This window comes from Cnephaeus nilssonii (assembly GCF_951640355.1).
Source record: "Cnephaeus nilssonii genome assembly, chromosome: 17".
In the NCBI taxonomy this organism is placed as follows: Eukaryota; Metazoa; Chordata; class Mammalia; order Chiroptera; family Vespertilionidae; genus Cnephaeus; species Cnephaeus nilssonii.
In genome coordinates, this window is record NC_137088.1 from 10,625,997 (window position 1) to 10,642,682 (window position 16,686).

The following is a 16,686-nucleotide window of genomic DNA, read 5'->3' on the forward strand; positions in this document are numbered from 1 at the left end:
TCTCAGGGTTTCTCACCCTTGGCGCTGTTGACATTTGCGCAGGGTGATTCTTTGCTGTGGGTGCTGCCCTGTGCTCTGTGGGATGCTTAGCAGATTCCCTGGCCTCCACCACTTGATGCCAGTAGCATGTCCCAAATTGTGACCATCAAAAATGCCCCAGACCTTGTCACATGTCCATGGGGAGCAAATTTCCACTGCGTTGTCCAATACTTGGGGAAGTTAGGTGTTCTAAGTCACCCCTGGCCAGCATCTCTTAAATCCAGGGGTCCCTGTTCCCCAGGAAGAGGGGCTCAGCACTCACAGAGTGTTGCTTGTGTCTTTCAGCTGACATCGGTTTTAACTTCCTCAACCACCTGTTGGATCTCTTCTGGTCCAACCCCGTCAAATTTGACTACCTCAACCCCAACACCCAGGACAGCAGCGGGAACACACTGATGCACCTGCTCTTCCAGAGGGGCATGCTGAAGCGCATGAAGAAGCTGCTAGACCTGTTGGCCAAGTTTGACATCAACTTCAACCTGAAGAACAAAGAGGGCAAAGACGCCCGGCACCGGATTAAGAAGAATGCCCCTCTGCTCTTGGCCTGGAACAAAGCTGTGGCGGAGAGCCGGCGGAGGAGCCGGCAGGACCTCGCTGCCCACCTGGGGAAGCTCTCAAAGTCTGCTCTCCCTGGTCAGACGGCTCAGCTCAAGTCCCAGCTTCCATCCGATTCGCTGCTGTGTGGTGACCCTGGCATATCCCTGCCCGAAGGAGCCATGGTTCCTGACAGCTGGGAGACTCTCTCGGATGCCCAGATGGCGAGGCAGGAGCCTGGAGTGGCCAGGCCCTGTTCTCAGAGGGACCGCCTTGTGCAGCACATCATGGATCTGATCGAGAAGGTTGAACTGGACATGTCCCTCCCGGAGGACTGTCCTCAGGACTCCGAGCCCCTGGAGACAGGAGCTGGCACAGAAAGGAAGAGGGAGGAGCTCCAGCGAACCCTTGGAGTGGGGGGCTCTGACTGTGGTGGGAACAGCCCTGCTGTCCCTGAGGCAGGGGGTGAACACGCTCAGGCGGGCCTCGGGGCTTCACAGCTCATGCCCGCTGGTCACAGAGGCGGGGAGGACAACAGCGATCAGGACAGCTGTCAGGAGGTGGAGGCCTGCCTCCAGGACTTTGAGAACATGACCTGGGAGATCGAGTGTACCTCCGAGATGCTGAAGAAGCTGTCCAGTAAGGTGATGACGAAGGTCATGAAGAAGAAAATCATCCTAACCATCCATCAGCTGGGGAACGGCGAGTGGACGCAGGGCCTGCAGAAGCGGCTGAAGCACCTAAAAGGAAGCATCCAGCTCTTCGAGGCCAAGCTGGACAAAGGGGCCCGGATGCTGTGGGAGCTCGCCATCGACTTCTCCCCTCGATGCAGCGAGAACCCCGAGAAGATAATCACCACGGAGCGGAGCTCACATCCCCTGGAGAAGTCGGGGCGGGTCTACACAGAAATCATCCGGATCTGGGACATCGTCCTAGATCACGGCAAGCTAACGGACTCCATCCGGGCCATCTGCAGCGCCTACAATCGCGGCTTATCCTGCATCCTGCGGAAGAAGTTGAGGGGCATCAACAAAGGCCAGGTGTCGGCCAACATGAGAATCCGAAAGCGGATACCCCGCTGCTATGTGGAGGACACGGAGGCGGAGAAGGGCAGGGTGCCCGTGGAGCCCCAGTACTTCCCCCCGGCCAGCGCGGTGCAGACAGAGTACAATGTCATGAAGTTCCACAGCTTCAGCACCAACATGGCCTTCAACATCCTCAATGACATGACGGCGACGGTGGAGTACCCCTTCCGGGTGGGCGAGCTCGAGTACGCCGTGATCCACCTCAACCCCCGGCCGCTGGAGCCCATCATCCTGATCGGGCGGAGCGGCACCGGGAAGACGACGTGCTGCTTGTACCGGCTCTGGAAGAAATTCCACATCTACTGGGAGAAAGCCGAGCAGGCGGGAAGCCCGCTGCTGGCCAAGCAGGTCTGGCTGAAGAGAAGGTCGGAAGTGGAACCCAAAAAGGAGGGTCCTGGTAGGGAGGAGGAGGAGGAGGAGAGGGAGGAGGATGAGGAAGAGGAAGGTTCCATCGAAGTGGAGACAGTGGACAGTATAGATGAGGAGCAGGAGAGCGGAGCCTGTGCAGGGACAGCCAGTGGGGACCCTGGGGGGCCCAGCCAGGTGGCAGAAGTAGGTGCCCCAGAAGGTCCCCAGCAGCTGGAGCATTTACACCAGATCTTTGTGACCAAGAACCACGTGCTGTGCCAGGAGGTGCAGAGGAATTTCATTGAGCTTTCCAAGTCCGCCAAGGCCACCAGCCACTACAAACCCTTGGAACCCAATGTCCACAAACTCCAGGACCTGAGGGACGAGAACTTCCCTCTGTTCGTCACTTCCAAGCAGCTGCTCCTCCTGCTTGATGCTTCCCTGCCCAAACCATTTTTTCTGAGAAATGAAGATGGCAGCTTGAAGAGAACCATCGTTGGGTGGTCCACGCAGGAGGAGCTGACCATCCCCAACTGGCAGGAGGAGGAGGAGGAGGCTGAGGGGGATGGGGACACTGTCGAGGAGGATAAGGTTGCGGAAACACGTTCGTGTGACGTTGACCCCCGGGTGTACGTGACATTTGAGGTGTTCACCAATGAAATATGGCCCAAAATGCACAAAGGGAAAACCTCCTACAACCCTGCACTGATTTGGAAAGAAATAAAATCTTTTTTGAAGGGGTCTTTTGAGGCCCTCAACAGCCCCGAGGGGAGACTCACGGAAGAAGAGTACAAGAAATTAGGGAGGAAGCGGTCCCCCAATTTCAAGGAAGACCGGAGCGAGATCTACAACCTCTTCTGCCTGTATCAGCAGATCAGGTCCCAGAAGGGCTATTTTGACGAAGAGGATGTTCTGTTCAACCTGTCCCGGAGGCTGTCGAAGCTCAAGGTGCTTCCATGGTCCATCCATGAGCTCTATGGCGACGAGATTCAGGACTTCACGCAGGCTGAGCTCGCACTGCTGATGAAATGCATCAATGACCCCAATGCCATGTTCCTCACCGGGGACACGGCCCAGAGCATCATGAAGGGCGTGGCCTTCCGCTTCAGCGATCTGCGCTCTCTGTTCCACTACGCCAGCAGAAGCTCTGGGGACAAGCAGTGTGCTGTCCGGAAGCCCAAGAAGATCCACCAGTTGTACCAGAACTACAGGTCTCATTCGGGTATGTCCAGAGCTTGGACTCAACTACGAGAGAGGTGCTTGGGAACTGGCCTTGGGCTGCTTTGGAAGCTGTGGCCTAGCTTTTTTTTTTTTTTTTTTGGTATTATTGATTTCAGAGAGGAAGAGGGAGATAGAGATAGAAACATCAATGATAAGAGAGAATCATTCACAGGCTGCCTCCTGCATGCCCCCTACAAGGGATCGAGCCCGCTATCTGGGCATGTGCCCTGACAGGGAATCAGACCATGACCTCCTGATTCATCGGTTGATGCTCAACCACTGAGCTATGCCGGCTGGTCTTCTCATGATTTCTTTATATTGTATACTTTTAATAAGTATTAGTAAAACTTCGCTTTACTACTTGGTAACAGCAATGGACATATAAGCCCATTTGGTGGTCATCTTGGTGGTCATCTCCTAAGAACCTAGTGTTCTGTGTGGTGTTAGGCAAAGGGCACATGCGCCTAAGTGGAGAGACCCAGGGTGATCTGCATGCAGTCCAGTTTCATGTCCTCACAGGTGTTGACTGACACCTCGGACCTCGGAGTCCCTGTTTGTCACAGTGGGATTATCTGGCCTGTCTCACTGGGCAGTCATGAGGATAAAATGGGTGATTTCTGTGAATGTGCCTGTTGTGGTAGCATTCAGTCAGCATCACTGTCACTGTTACTTTAAGCTTAGACAAAAAACAGGACCCAGGGAGAAAGCCCTTTAGAACCTTTTCTCCAGCTCTGACAATGTTTCTTGGTATAGCCCTCTCTCAGCTGGCTATAAACCTGGTGGAAAAGGGCGATGGAGGCCTTGGTTGCAGCCTCAGCTGACCTCCAGCGCTGCTGTTACCATGGCAACGTTGTCTCCAGTGCTCTAAGCACCAATGAGAGGGGACAGGATAAGTCTTGTTTCCTTACCATCTATACTAGTCCCTGATATTCGCATTCTAACAACTCTCATTGTTCAGATTACATTTCTGCCTTGATTCTTCTTTAAGAGGTAATTTTCTCTAATATGAATGTAGGTCAGGAATGAGATCCGGCAAAACCTCTGCCTTCATCCACTGTGCCTGGGGTAATAACGGCTCAGGGCCAAAGTGATCATCTAATGAGAACTGGAGATTGGCTTGCAATTATATGTATTATCAGGACCAGTACTGCTTCTCAGGAAAAAGCTCCTACACAAAACCCCCAAATCCAGCCATTTCGTCATGTTGTTCAATATTGGACATGTATTTTCTGTTCTATCCCAGGAATCCTCAATCTGGCCTCAGGAATAGTGGATTTACTTCAGTTCTATTTCCCAGAATCTTTTGATCGCCTTCCAAGGGATTCTGGCCTCTTTGATGGTCCCAAACCAACAGTCCTGGAGTCTTGTAGTGTAAGCGACTTAGCAATTTTGCTCCGAGGGAACAAGAGGAAAACCCAGCCCATTGAATTTGGGGCCCACCAGGTGAGCTTCTTGGGATTGTTTTGAAATAAAAGGCAGTTTGCAAATGAAAAAAAGGTTTGAGAGGCTAAATTATTCTACAAGGTAGAATTAAATAGACCTCCCAGAATGGGTAAATTTCAGAAGTGGGTGAGTGACTAATTGTTACTAATATTTCCACTAGCCTGGCCGACCAAGTCCATGCTGGCTACTTCTTAATCACATTACCTGCCTCCTATAGAAAATGACTGAGGCTAAGCTGATTTTTCTTTGTAGCATTTGATGTTTTTTTCCTCCTATTTCCCTTTTCTTTTTCTAGGTGATCCTTGTAGCCAATGAAATGGCAAAGGAGAAAATTCCAGAAGAACTGGGGTTAGCGCTTGTGCTAACAGTTTATGAAGCAAAAGGCTTAGAATTTGATGATGTCCTCCTTTACAACTTCTTTACTGATTCTGAGGTATGTCAGCCTGACTTCTTTCTCACAACGCATGTGTATGTGTGAGTTACCTGCCACTCGGGGAAAGAGAATTTGGAGCTGAGTAGAAGAGAGTTTGCCAAAGGTGCCTGCTTCTGTTTTGGAGTATCATCCATGTAGTGTGGGGCTGGGAGTGTTTGATGTGGGTTTTGACAATGGCTGTGAGTTGTTTCACAGTATGGTGTGGGCTGGTTCTCCCCATGCCCGGCCCTTCCTTATTTTCTTGTATTCACCTTCTTCTAAATGCCTGGTACCCAAGTGCCCGCTTCCAGTTTTCACTAGCTACTGTTATCCTTGACTCCCAAGGATGCTCAAGTTGGAGTGAGCTCTAAGGAGAGCCTTACAAGTGAAGGCAAGGGTAGCAGTGTCCACCCAATGAGGACAGAACTGGGCAAGGTCAGTCCATAGAGAGAGACAACTCCAGGAAGACAAATGAGGCTTGGTTCCTGCCCATTGGATCAGGTAATGCGGGGGATGAGAACAGCCGCCTGCCTGGGGGCTCCCTTCTGGCATGGCTTCGCCACCACTGCTTGCCACCCATGCAGACAATGGCAGCAAGAGTGTCCCCAGATTGACCCCCAGTGACCTCTGTGCAGCTCATTGCTTTGACTTGATGGTCTTTCTCAGTGCATTATGGGTAAAGCCACTAACTCAAGACCACTGTCCTTGGTTTTCTAGCCACTGATTTCTCTTCACCCCTGTCTTCGGTGGGGACTCAGGTTGGCTGCTGACTGTGCTGTGGGTCTCCTTTGGGGACTTACCTGGCTGTGCCCTGGTCCCTGTTGCAGACTTCCACTGCACATGGCGCATGCTCGGAAGGGCTGTTTCCATAGCCAATTCAGGAGCACTGTTAGTTAGCTTTTACACTTCAAAATCTGCCTCAGAATTGACCCTTTACATGGAATCCTTACTCTTTTTGTGATCTTGGAAAAAATGTCATGTTTGACTTGATAATACCTATAACTAAGGTTGCTATCGGTGCTTTACAGTTTGTGAAATACCTTTTGAATGCATTGCCTCACTTTATCTCCCACCAGCCCTCTGAGGTTGTATTTTTATTACCCTCATTCTGCAGATAAGGCTGAGTGTCATGGAAATAAGTCAATTGCCTATAGTGATAATATAAGTGGCAGAGCCTAGACATGAACTCAGATGCTTTGAGTTCTAAATATCACTGTACTCCCTTCCTTTTAAAGCTCTGCATGCAAATCAGCTTCCAGAACCTTCCACAATGAGTGTATCTCTGCCATACCTTAAGTGCATTCCTTTTCTGTTGACTTTTGCTAATAAAATCAGATGCACTCGCGTTAACTCTGGAACCATTTTTAATCTCTGAGGACTAACTTTTTTTTCTCATAATACATCCATTGGTCATGGTTGGACCGAGGCTCTCCTAAAGAGGAAGGGGTAAGAGTTTGCTGTTCCTGTCCTTTATTAAGTGCCAGTTGTGTGCTTGTGCCAGTAAGAAGCTCAAGGAGCTCTGGACTTACGGATCTGTAGCTTGTGGTCGCCTCTGTTTGTGAAAGAAAAACCCAGTGATTGTCTCACTTTGATCCTGGAAATGGCAAAGGCCCCGCGATACCTTGACCCTATGCTCTCACCAGCGGCTCAGTGTGTTGCACGAAATTAAAACAATCACAAGTGGAATCTTTAGGTAACATCCACTTCCTCCTCTGTGCACAGTAAGACTGATAGAAAGACCTCTGATGTGCTTCCCAAGGTAGCAGGCGATGTCATTCTGCATTCCCAGTATAGAGCACACCCTTTGTCACTGACAACCTCAAGACCCCAAAGTGTGCATCGGCACGTGAGAGGAAATGCTTTAATCAAAGCAGAGGAAAGACAGGGATCACATAAGTCCCCAGTCACCTGCGGGCTGGCTGCTCAAGTGGGGTTTCTTTCGGGGTGACTGGCAGAAGGCTGTTGAATAGTAATTGCTATTTGAGATGGGGGACTGTGGAGGGCTCCTCTCCATCCCTGGCCTCTTCTTCCACCCATACTGGCTTATGTTTCTGGCAGGCATTCCCTTTGCAGAATCTGCCACTTGGGTGAGCATGCGTGTGTGTGCATGTGCGCGTGAGTGTGCGTGCATGTATGAGGGGGTTCTTACTGCCCTGGTGTGCGAGTCTTCTCTCTAGAGGATTTACTGTTACCTGTTCAAACACAGATCATCAGGGCCATCTCCTGAGATGGGGAAGGAACCAGGGAATGTTACACAAAGTCCTTCTGTAGGATTTTGCCTCAGTTTGGGGAGGGGCAGTCATTCTCCCAGTCACCCCGAAACTCTCCTCCTGTGGGGACTTGGAAGGGTGCCTGCCATTTATGTTCTGCCCCAGTGGGGAGTCCTTTCCTTCACACTCATGTGCAAATAGGACAGGAAGGACTTTAATAACCACAACCTTTGTGGGTTGCAGGTCCCACAATGGAATGGTAGGCTTGCAGTAGAAACAGAGCCCTGTTCCTTCACAACGATGAATCCCAGTGGAAGCTGGGAGATTTAACCCTTTGCACTCGCTAGCCCTTTGCTACCGATGCTAACCGTGTCGAGTCACACTCGACATCCGAGTGCAAAAGGTTAAAGGCTTCTTGCTTTATTGCCAGAAGTGCTGCAGGCCTGTGGTCTTGTGTCTTTGTGCACAAATGCACGGACTCACTCCTAAAAGGCTTTGTCTCAAAAGTCGAATGTGTTTTATTCATGGAAACAGTTGTCAGGTGCCATGCGAGCAGCTTTTCTTCCTATTCAGTGGTTCTAAAATACATTGTGCTTCACCAGCCCTTCCAAGGCCAGCCAGGCTGCACCTCATGCTGTCTGCTGGGAGGGCCTCCCAATGTCAAGCATATATGTCTTTTGCCTGATTTCCTTGGCAGACAATTCGGTTGTGTAAACAGCTTTACAGAGAGGACAGTCATAATATGCCCCGAGATGTTTTTGTAACTTCCAGCTACTTAAATGATTACATGACTCAGATCTCTTTTCAGTACCTGGTGATTAATTCCATAATTGGTTACTAGCATAACCATTCTTATTTAAGAGATAGTGTTTAAAGCACTTAACCTGAAGTTTATATAGTTTAAGTCATGAAGTAACTGACAAGAGGCAATGAGCGGTATCCACTCCATTTTACCTTGAAGAGATACACAGGTGGCAAGAAGCACCACTTTAGGAATAGAAAAACAAAGTCTAGGAGAGTTCACAAGCTACTCTCACAAGTCATAGTACGGTATGAAATCTGAAATTTCATAGGAATTTCATAGGAATTCTGGCATCTAAATACTGCATGTGACCTGTGTCCTTTAGCCACACAGGGTCTGCAAACCAAGCCCCTAGGTCCCAAATCCAGCCCACTGACATTTTCGAATGGCCTGTGGGCTAGAATGGTTTACATATTTTAAAATGGTAAGAAAAAAACAATTAAAAGGAAAGTAACATTACGTGGCACATGAAAATTATATTAAATTCAATTTTAGTTTTAAAAAATACATTTTATTAGAAACCACCATGCCCATTAATTTACATATTGACCGTGGCTGCTTTGGTACTGTAGTAGCAGAGTTGAGTAGTAGCAAGAGAGACCATAGGGCTCACAAAGCCAAAAATATTTATTATCTGACCCTTTAGAGAGAAAAAATTGCCCACTCATAGTCAACAGAGTCAGTATGGTTTGAGTTTACATAAAGGGGAAAACTGGCTAAAATATAGAACTCTTTCATAGTATTAGATACTCAACATTAATGATCTGCTTTTATTTTCCCAACAAACTAGGGTAGTTCTAGCATTCTCATTTTATAGAGCAGGAGAATGAGATCCAGAAGAGACAAACAGTTTGTCCAAGATCATGTAGCTAGTAAGTGAAAGGACTGAGATATGAATTTGTTCTGTCTGAGCTCAGAGTTTACCTTGAACCATGTACACCACAGCTGTGGAATATTCTTCCATCCTCAGTGAATAACTTAGTTAGAAAATGCTGCCTCGTGTATTTTAGCAGCTGACCTTAAGTGGCATCTTTTAAACATGTAGTGAAAAGAGGCTACGACACTGGGCTCCTTCTCCATGCTGCCTGTCGAAATTCTTCCAACAAGAACTTCTTGGGCCCTTGGCATTCCTCTGGAAGTGGGCACAAGTGCCTGGCTTCCCAGCTGTCCTGACTACATCTGGGGGAGATTTCCTGGAAGCTTCCCTGCCTCCTGCCTGCGCAACCTGAGACCCATCCCATCATTTGGAGGCCATAGGATGGCCCCCTCCTCCCAGCTGGGGCTGATGGTAGCCCCCAGGCCAGGAAAATGGGGGCTCAATTCTCCAGGAGGCTCGGGGAGGCTGTGTGTAGAGTTGGAAAGCATATTCCGTTGGTCTTTAATCTGTCCTTGTTGTTCAGGCTTACAAGGAATGGAAGATCATTTCCTCGTTTACACCTTCGTCACCTGACTCCAGGGAGGCAAGCGGGCCACTGATTGACGTGCCCCTGGACAAACCCAGCTCCTCTCAGGGTCGCTCTCTCATGGTGAATCCAGAAATGTACAAGGTGATTTTCTGCCATTTGTCCACATAGGTATTTGACAGGGAGCCAGTGACCAAGGCTGGGACGAGAAGATGAGATTGAAGATGAGCGCTTGCTTTTGGCTCTTCCCGGCCATCAGTCCTGGGAAGTGAAGGCAGGCGAGAGAGCTGCAGGGATACCCGTGTCTGAAAACTCGCTGGTCTCAGCAGAACTGGGCCTGATGGGTGGGCACTGTGAGAAAGTGGAGGGGGTGGTTGTACCTTCTGTTCCCCTCAGGAACTGTTCAGAAATTTTGATGTTGCTGATGGGAACTCAGAAGCGAAGCCCAGAATCCTAGTTAGAGAGGCTGTTGTTCAGCAGCCTTGACTGTTAAGGGGCCAAGTTTTCCTTGCCTTTCACATCTCAGCTATGTCATTGAGGCAAAGCCAAAAAGTCCCATGGAATTCTCCACTGAGGGGTAATGGGGAACTCAAGAAAGTGAGGGTGACATCACTGAAAATTGAACCAGCAAAACCAAAAACTACTTTCTCCTAAAGTACAATCCTAGTTTTATGTCTCAAAGCATAAAGCAAACAAAATAGCAGTTATCAGGTTATTTCTGTAAATGCCTCAAAGGCTCTGTGGAAATAGAAGTTAAATCCCCTAAGCTTTGCAAACTTCTAGGTAACCACTAATCTGTTGTCTTGAAAGATGCACTATTTAATCAAGTAGGCCATCCCTGGTCCAAGTCATAATCACCTTTCAGCTACAGTGCTCAGTCATGGGGTTGGTCATGGGTAATTTAGTACTTGTGATGTTTATAATAGAAGTGTAGGACTGGTTTAATTTAAAAAAATAAGTTACAGTCATGTGTAAGATATAACCATTGGGGTAAACAGAATGGGAGATATTGGTATATGGGACCTCTTTGTACTATCTTTTTCTTAGAAATGTATTTTTACTGATTTCAGAGGGGAAGAAAGAGGGAGAGAGAAAGAGAGAAAGAGATAGAGACATCAATGATGAGAATCATTGATCAGCTGCCTCCTGCACGCCCCCTACCAAGGATTGAGCCTGCAATCTGGGCATGTGCCTTGGCTGGGAAGTGAAGCATGACCTCCTGGTTCGTAGGTTGACGCTCAACCACTGAACCACACCGGTAGGGCTCTCTGTACTGTCTTTGTAACTTCCTATGAATCTATAATTTATTTTGAAAGATGAAACTACCGCATATTCAAGGGAAGTGCTGAACTAATGGTATACTCCCTGCTGGAGCTGTGCTGATCAGTGCTGAGGCCACAGTGAGCTCCTCATTCTTCATGGCCTTGCTGGACTTCTCTATAATTTACTTCCTGTATTTCTCTAGAATCAGAGTAAGCCAACTGAAGTGTGTCGCCTTGTAGCTCTAGACACAAGGCTCACGGTCTCTGTCCTCATCCCACCTTTAGCTCCTCAACGGAGAGCTGAAGCAGCTGTACACAGCCATCACCCGGGCTCGCGCCAACCTCTGGATCTTTGATGAAAACCCGGAGAAGCGGGCTCCTGCTTTCAAATATTTCATTCGAAGAAATTTTGTCCAAGTTGTGAAGACAGATGAAAATAAAGGTAAGATCTCATTAACATATTCCGTCTGTGGGATAGGAAGTGTGTTACTCCCACTTGTTCTTACCGTCAGGTATAAAGGGCATAGATTTTGAGATCTCTCTATTCATTTACTGGTAAGGTGTGCTGAACAGTGTGTTGTAATGGGACTGGGAGGGTTAACTCTTTTAGGAAGATATTTTATTTGTCCTTCACTAGTGAGGGCCATGATTAAGGGTTAGAGGAGATAGGCTCCATTGGGAGAATACAAATTGCTGTGGGCTTTTGGATAGCTGATTGGCAATATTTATAAAAATAAAGAATGAGCATAGCTTCTGACCCAGTAATTCCACTCTAGGAATCTATCCTAGAATATTCTTGTATAAAATCTCCAAGATACATGAACAAGAGTGCTCATCACAGCCCTCTTTGTAATGATAAGAAGCTAAAAACGACCTATGTGTCCCCCAGTGTGAAACCGTTCACAGTGGCTCCTATGGTGCCAGGAGGACTGGTGGGTGTGGAGATGTGGGCACCTCTTCTCAACTTTATGCCCTTCCAGGCTGCTTGCAGTGGTGTTTTTTTTTTAAGGAAAAACATTTTCATAATTTACAAAGAACTAGTTAATTAAAAAATGGAGTGAAGGTCTCCTAATAGGATAACTCGGGAGAAATAATCAGCCCTGCATAAATGAGAAAATAATGGTCTTTCTTGTGGGTTAGCGGTTGAGTTGGCTCGTCCAGGTCTTAGTTAATTTCTCCAAGGACAGGGCCAAGTGCTGGACAGAGGTGTTTGCTGGCTTCCTGAGCATGTTTCAACCAGTTGTATGGAGGCTATTTCTGGTTACAGCCAATGGCTCAGTTGGGAACCAGGATTAGACGTTCTATTCGTGGGCCCTGACTGTTGGGGTGTAGTGGGAAGTGTCAAAGGCTTGGGTTAACCTAGCATCTCATTAGCGTTCTCCACCTGTGTAGCCACATGACCTTGTTCAGGTCCCACTTTCTCTCCCTCAACTGAAAGGAAAACGAGTGGGTTGGCCTACTGTGGGTGTCCTTAATCTTTCCTGCACGCCGTTTATTGTCAAAATCTATTCAGGCATCCCATTGTAAGAGATAATCAAGATAGGCATTTTACAAATTTAAAAATTCAAAATGAAAAAGGATTACAATTTATTATGTCTTGGTAGTTTAAAAATAGGAGGAAATGCCCTGGTTGGTTTGGCTCATTGGATGGAGTGTCGGCCCACAGACTGAAGGGTCCCGGGTGCAATTCCAGTCAAGGGCATGCACCTAGGTTGCAGGCTTGATCCCTAGCCCAGTCGGGGCATGTGCGGGAGGCAACAAATTGATGTGTCTCTCTCACATTGATGTTTCTCACTCTCTGTCTCTCCCACTCCCTTCCACTCTCTCTGAAAATCAATGGAAAAAAATCAATGGAAATAAAGGATTAACCAAAAAAGAAGAAGAAAGAAAGAATACAAGAAAAGTACAGTCCTAATTGTGTTATAAATAGCACATGGTCAAGTCTTTGAGAACATCTGTTCCCACTGTGCCAGGGAGCTGGGGATTAGTGTAGTGACTGTGATTCGGGTTTCTTCAACACGGTGCGGTGGTGTTCACTGGCCTTCTGCAGAGAGACTGCAGCGCTTGGCTGTGAGGTTAAATGTCACCAGGGCACTGGTGGTGCACACTGAGTCAGAACAAGATGCTGCGAAGTCATCTTTGCACACAGTGCTGTAGGGACAGCAGAGGACCCGCAGGGACGGGGTCAGGCTGCAAGGCTTAAGTCATGGTTTTGCATTTTCTAAACAAAGCTGGCATGACTGCCTGGCTCCCCGGTTGACATCCATTGCCCTGGGTATCTCTGAGCCCTTCAGTTCAGATTTGGCTCTCTGTGTTGTCCTGGTAGTCACTGTCATCATGTGCTTGACGAAGCTGTGGCTCAGACCCACAGAAGGCTGCCCACTCTTGGTGTCGCTCAGGGGGTGGAGGGTGGGGGAGCGATACCATCACCAGCAGGCTAGTGAGGCTAACAGGTGGGTCTGACAGCGGGTGGTTCTAACAGTCTATGTTCACCAAGGGAGTGTCATATTGCTCACTATGAGTGCAAAGTCTGGGAACACTGTGAAATCCAATCACCTTGTCCCTTGCTAAAGTCTCGACGTGAGTTTGCTAAGAGGTACATGGCTTTGGATTTTCCAGGAGGAATTAGAATTGCTACCTGTCTTCTAATCCATAGTCATAGAAAAGGAAGGTAGAGCCAACCAAGTTCAAAACCCAAAAAATAGCTTTTCTCACTGCCGTACCCTCCTTCTGAAACTAATAACAACCTGGCCTGGTAAGCTATAATATATCTTTAAATGAATGCTAGAAAAACAACACAGATGTATTCTTTTGCTAGGGGTGCCATAATAAAATATCACAGACTAGGTGGTTTATACAGCAGAAACTCACTTTCTCCCAGTTCCCGAGGTTAGAAGTCCCAGTTCAAGCTGTCAGCAGGTTTGGCTTCTTCTGAGGCCTCTCTTTCTGGCTTCTAGGTGGCCTTTCCTCTGTGCGAGCCCCTGGCGTCAGTCTCCTTTTCTTAGAAGGACACCAGTCGGATTAGTTCCGGGCCCACCAGAACAGCCTCATTGAGGCCCAATTTCCAGATATAGTCACATGCTGAAGTACTAGGTTAGGGCTTCAACATTTAAATTTTCAGGAGTTGTTGAGGGGGAGGACAGAATTCATCCCCTAAAAACAGGTTTAAGTGAACAAATGCCCAGAGAAGCAAAATTACTTTTCTTTTTCATTTTAGACTTTGATGATAGCATGTTTGTTAAGACCTCAACCGCTAAGGAGTGGATCGCACAAGGGGAATACTATGCCAAACACCAGTGCTGGAAGGTAAGGGGCTGGGCCAGGAGGCTGGGGAAGTCTTGATGACCGGTGGCCTCATCTAGCCTCACTGGAAGGTCTCTCACCATCATGTTTCCCACCAGGACAGGGTGAGGGTGATGGTGATGGTGCTTGTGCCACTTCCTGCAACATCAGGTCACCCCTGGATGAGGGGAGCTCCCTGTCATCTCCTTCCCCAATGGAACCATGACAGCCCTTCATTTTGGCCAGGGGCCAGCATGTGCTGATACAAAAATGGAAGATTTTTGCCCCACCAAGCAACACTGCTAGTTATTTTCTTTCCCTCCTGTGTTCTACGCTTTAAAGCTTTTGCTGCAAACATGTGACAACTTCTTTATCCTCACCTGAGAATATGTGTATTGATTTTAGAGAAAGAAGGAAGAGAGCGAGCCCGAGAGAAACATTAGTATGAGAGACAAACATTGATCGTTTGCCTCCCCTATGTGCCCTGACTGGGATCGAACCCAGAACCTTTTGGTGGATAGGACCAACTGAGCTCCAAACAACTGAACCACCCAGCCAGGGCAATCAAAAGACATTTTAAAACAGTAATGGATTAGTCTTCTTCTTCTTTTTTTTTTTTTTTAAGTTGATTAGACATAGACTTCACTGCCCATTTGAGTCTGATGGTCATAGATTAAGCTTTTTCACTAGACTGAGCTGACTAATGTCTAGCCACAGAACGTCTTAGTGAGCCTGAGCAGTGTTCTTCTAAGAAATGTTATCACTGGCAGTCCTCTCGAAATACTGAACCAGCTTAAAGAGGCCCATCCTTTTTCCCACAGTCATTATCCCTCCAGATCACGTGGTCTCAGGTGGGGCACCATTGAATGTGTGTCTGCTGTGATGCAGTGTTAATGACATTTTCACCTGCAGGTCACAGACACCTCAGCTCAACCAAGTCCACATGGGCCCAGTCTCATTCCATCTCCTTGTGTCACCTGCAGCTTGTCTGAGATGTCCCCGTCATGGTCACATGATGGCTGTGGCAGTGCCAACCATCTCAGCAGCATCCCAAGCAGGAAGGAAGGGCAGGCACTTTCTTCTCCTGGGTCTCTTTTTTTATCACGAAGTCGCCAGTGGACTTCTCCTTTCATCGCATTGGTTACTACTCAGTCACATGCCCATGCCTGGCTCTGTGCGAGTCTGGGAGAGCTACCCCATCTGGCCTTTCATGGGAGGCAGGTTCTGCCATCAGGCAAGAAAGGCAGGAGTGGGTGTGGATAACTGATAACAGGGTTGGCCACCACAGGCATGGTCACACGGAAAGGCACATTTCCCTAAGATCTGGCTCCCGCAGGCACCTGGAGTGCCCCGTGCTTGCAGGTGCAGGCAGTGCTTCCTGAGAGAACACCTGGGCTGAGCCTGGGTCAGAGCACGACTTTTCCTTCCCACGCCTCCGCGCTCATGCTAGGCTTTGGTCCATCTCCTCACACGTTACCGGAAAAGTGCCTGCAGTTTCTCTTGCTAATCCCGAAGAAATGTTCCAAGACAGTGATTTCTCTCAAGAGCTTGTCCTGCCGCTTTAATGATCTTTCTTTTCATTGGAATTTCTTAGCGTTGGACCCGAGTGAAGGTACTGGGAAGTGATGAGTGCAATGAAAATACAAGTCAGAACTTACTGGGAGTCACTGTTGGATGTGTCTTCCATCTGACATGCCTGGAGAAGGAATTCCAAGAGTTTTCTTTCCCCAAATTCTTAGGAGAATTTTGTCTCCTATGGCAGAGAAAGTGGTTTTAAGTCTACAGCAAGTAAGTCATATGTAGGATTCACCTTTTTCTGCATAACCAATACCCCAAAACTTAAGTGGCTTAAAACAAGTCACTTAGGCAGCTCATAGCTCTGTGGGTTTGCAAAGCTGAGTCTAGCTGAGTAGTTCTGGTCTCAGCTGGGGGCCTCACGTGTCTGGACTCTGCTGCCAGGTGGCAAGCAGGTTGCTTCTGGCTCGGGTAATAGGGTGATGGGGTTCCTGGATCACATGCCCTTCAGCCTCCAGCAGGCCGACCTGGGCTGGTTCACATGATGCCTGAGCAGGGTTCAAAGAGGGCAGCAGACACACTCAGTCCTCCTGAGGCCTGGCCTGGATTGCTCCAGTGTTGCTTCCCTGTGTCCTGCTGGCCAAGCAAGTCACAGCTGAGATCAGAAGGGCGGGGACGTGGGCAGCCTTTTTAATGGGAGAAGGTGCAGGGTTATTTGGTAAAAGGGCATGGACAGATACAGGGAGGAATGAAGGACTGTGGCCACCCTTGAATCCCAAGGGGTGAGAAAACAGAATTTGCATTGTTGGGCGTATCCGGAAAGTATTTTCGTAAATATGAAGACTTTAGCTGCAGTAGTCTTTTTAGGGGAGCCAGCACAGATGATAATGTTATAAAAAGCCTTCTCCTCTCTGACTTTATTTAGACTCCACTAAAGGACTTCAGGACTCAGGTGGCTTATTGAATTTCTGGCTGCCTGTCAGTGAATGTTCTAGAACCACACCATACAAATGAGATCTACTGCTTGAGATTCATTCAGTCAACAGATTCCAGTTAGGATAGGGGCCAACATAGGTTGTGGGGATATGATGATGAGAGAGGCAGGCAAACAGAAGAGTGCATTGTCCCAG

General features: G+C 48.2%; 1 protein-coding gene across 2 annotated transcripts in view; it reads left to right on the plus strand.

Moving 5' to 3' along the window:
* Positions 1 to 16,686, plus strand: part of TRANK1 (tetratricopeptide repeat and ankyrin repeat containing 1) — an 82,130-nt gene that overhangs the window by 49,041 nt on the left and 16,403 nt on the right. For both annotated transcript variants that reach the window (XM_079795160.1, XM_079795159.1), the window contains 6 exons: positions 325 to 3,228; positions 4,471 to 4,670; positions 4,966 to 5,103; positions 9,495 to 9,641; positions 11,045 to 11,201; positions 13,977 to 14,065. In XM_079795160.1, the coding sequence (XP_079651286.1) occupies positions 325 to 3,228; positions 4,471 to 4,670; positions 4,966 to 5,103; positions 9,495 to 9,641; positions 11,045 to 11,201; positions 13,977 to 14,065 (3,635 nt within the window). The remainder of the gene's footprint in view (positions 1 to 324; positions 3,229 to 4,470; positions 4,671 to 4,965; positions 5,104 to 9,494; positions 9,642 to 11,044; positions 11,202 to 13,976; positions 14,066 to 16,686) is intronic.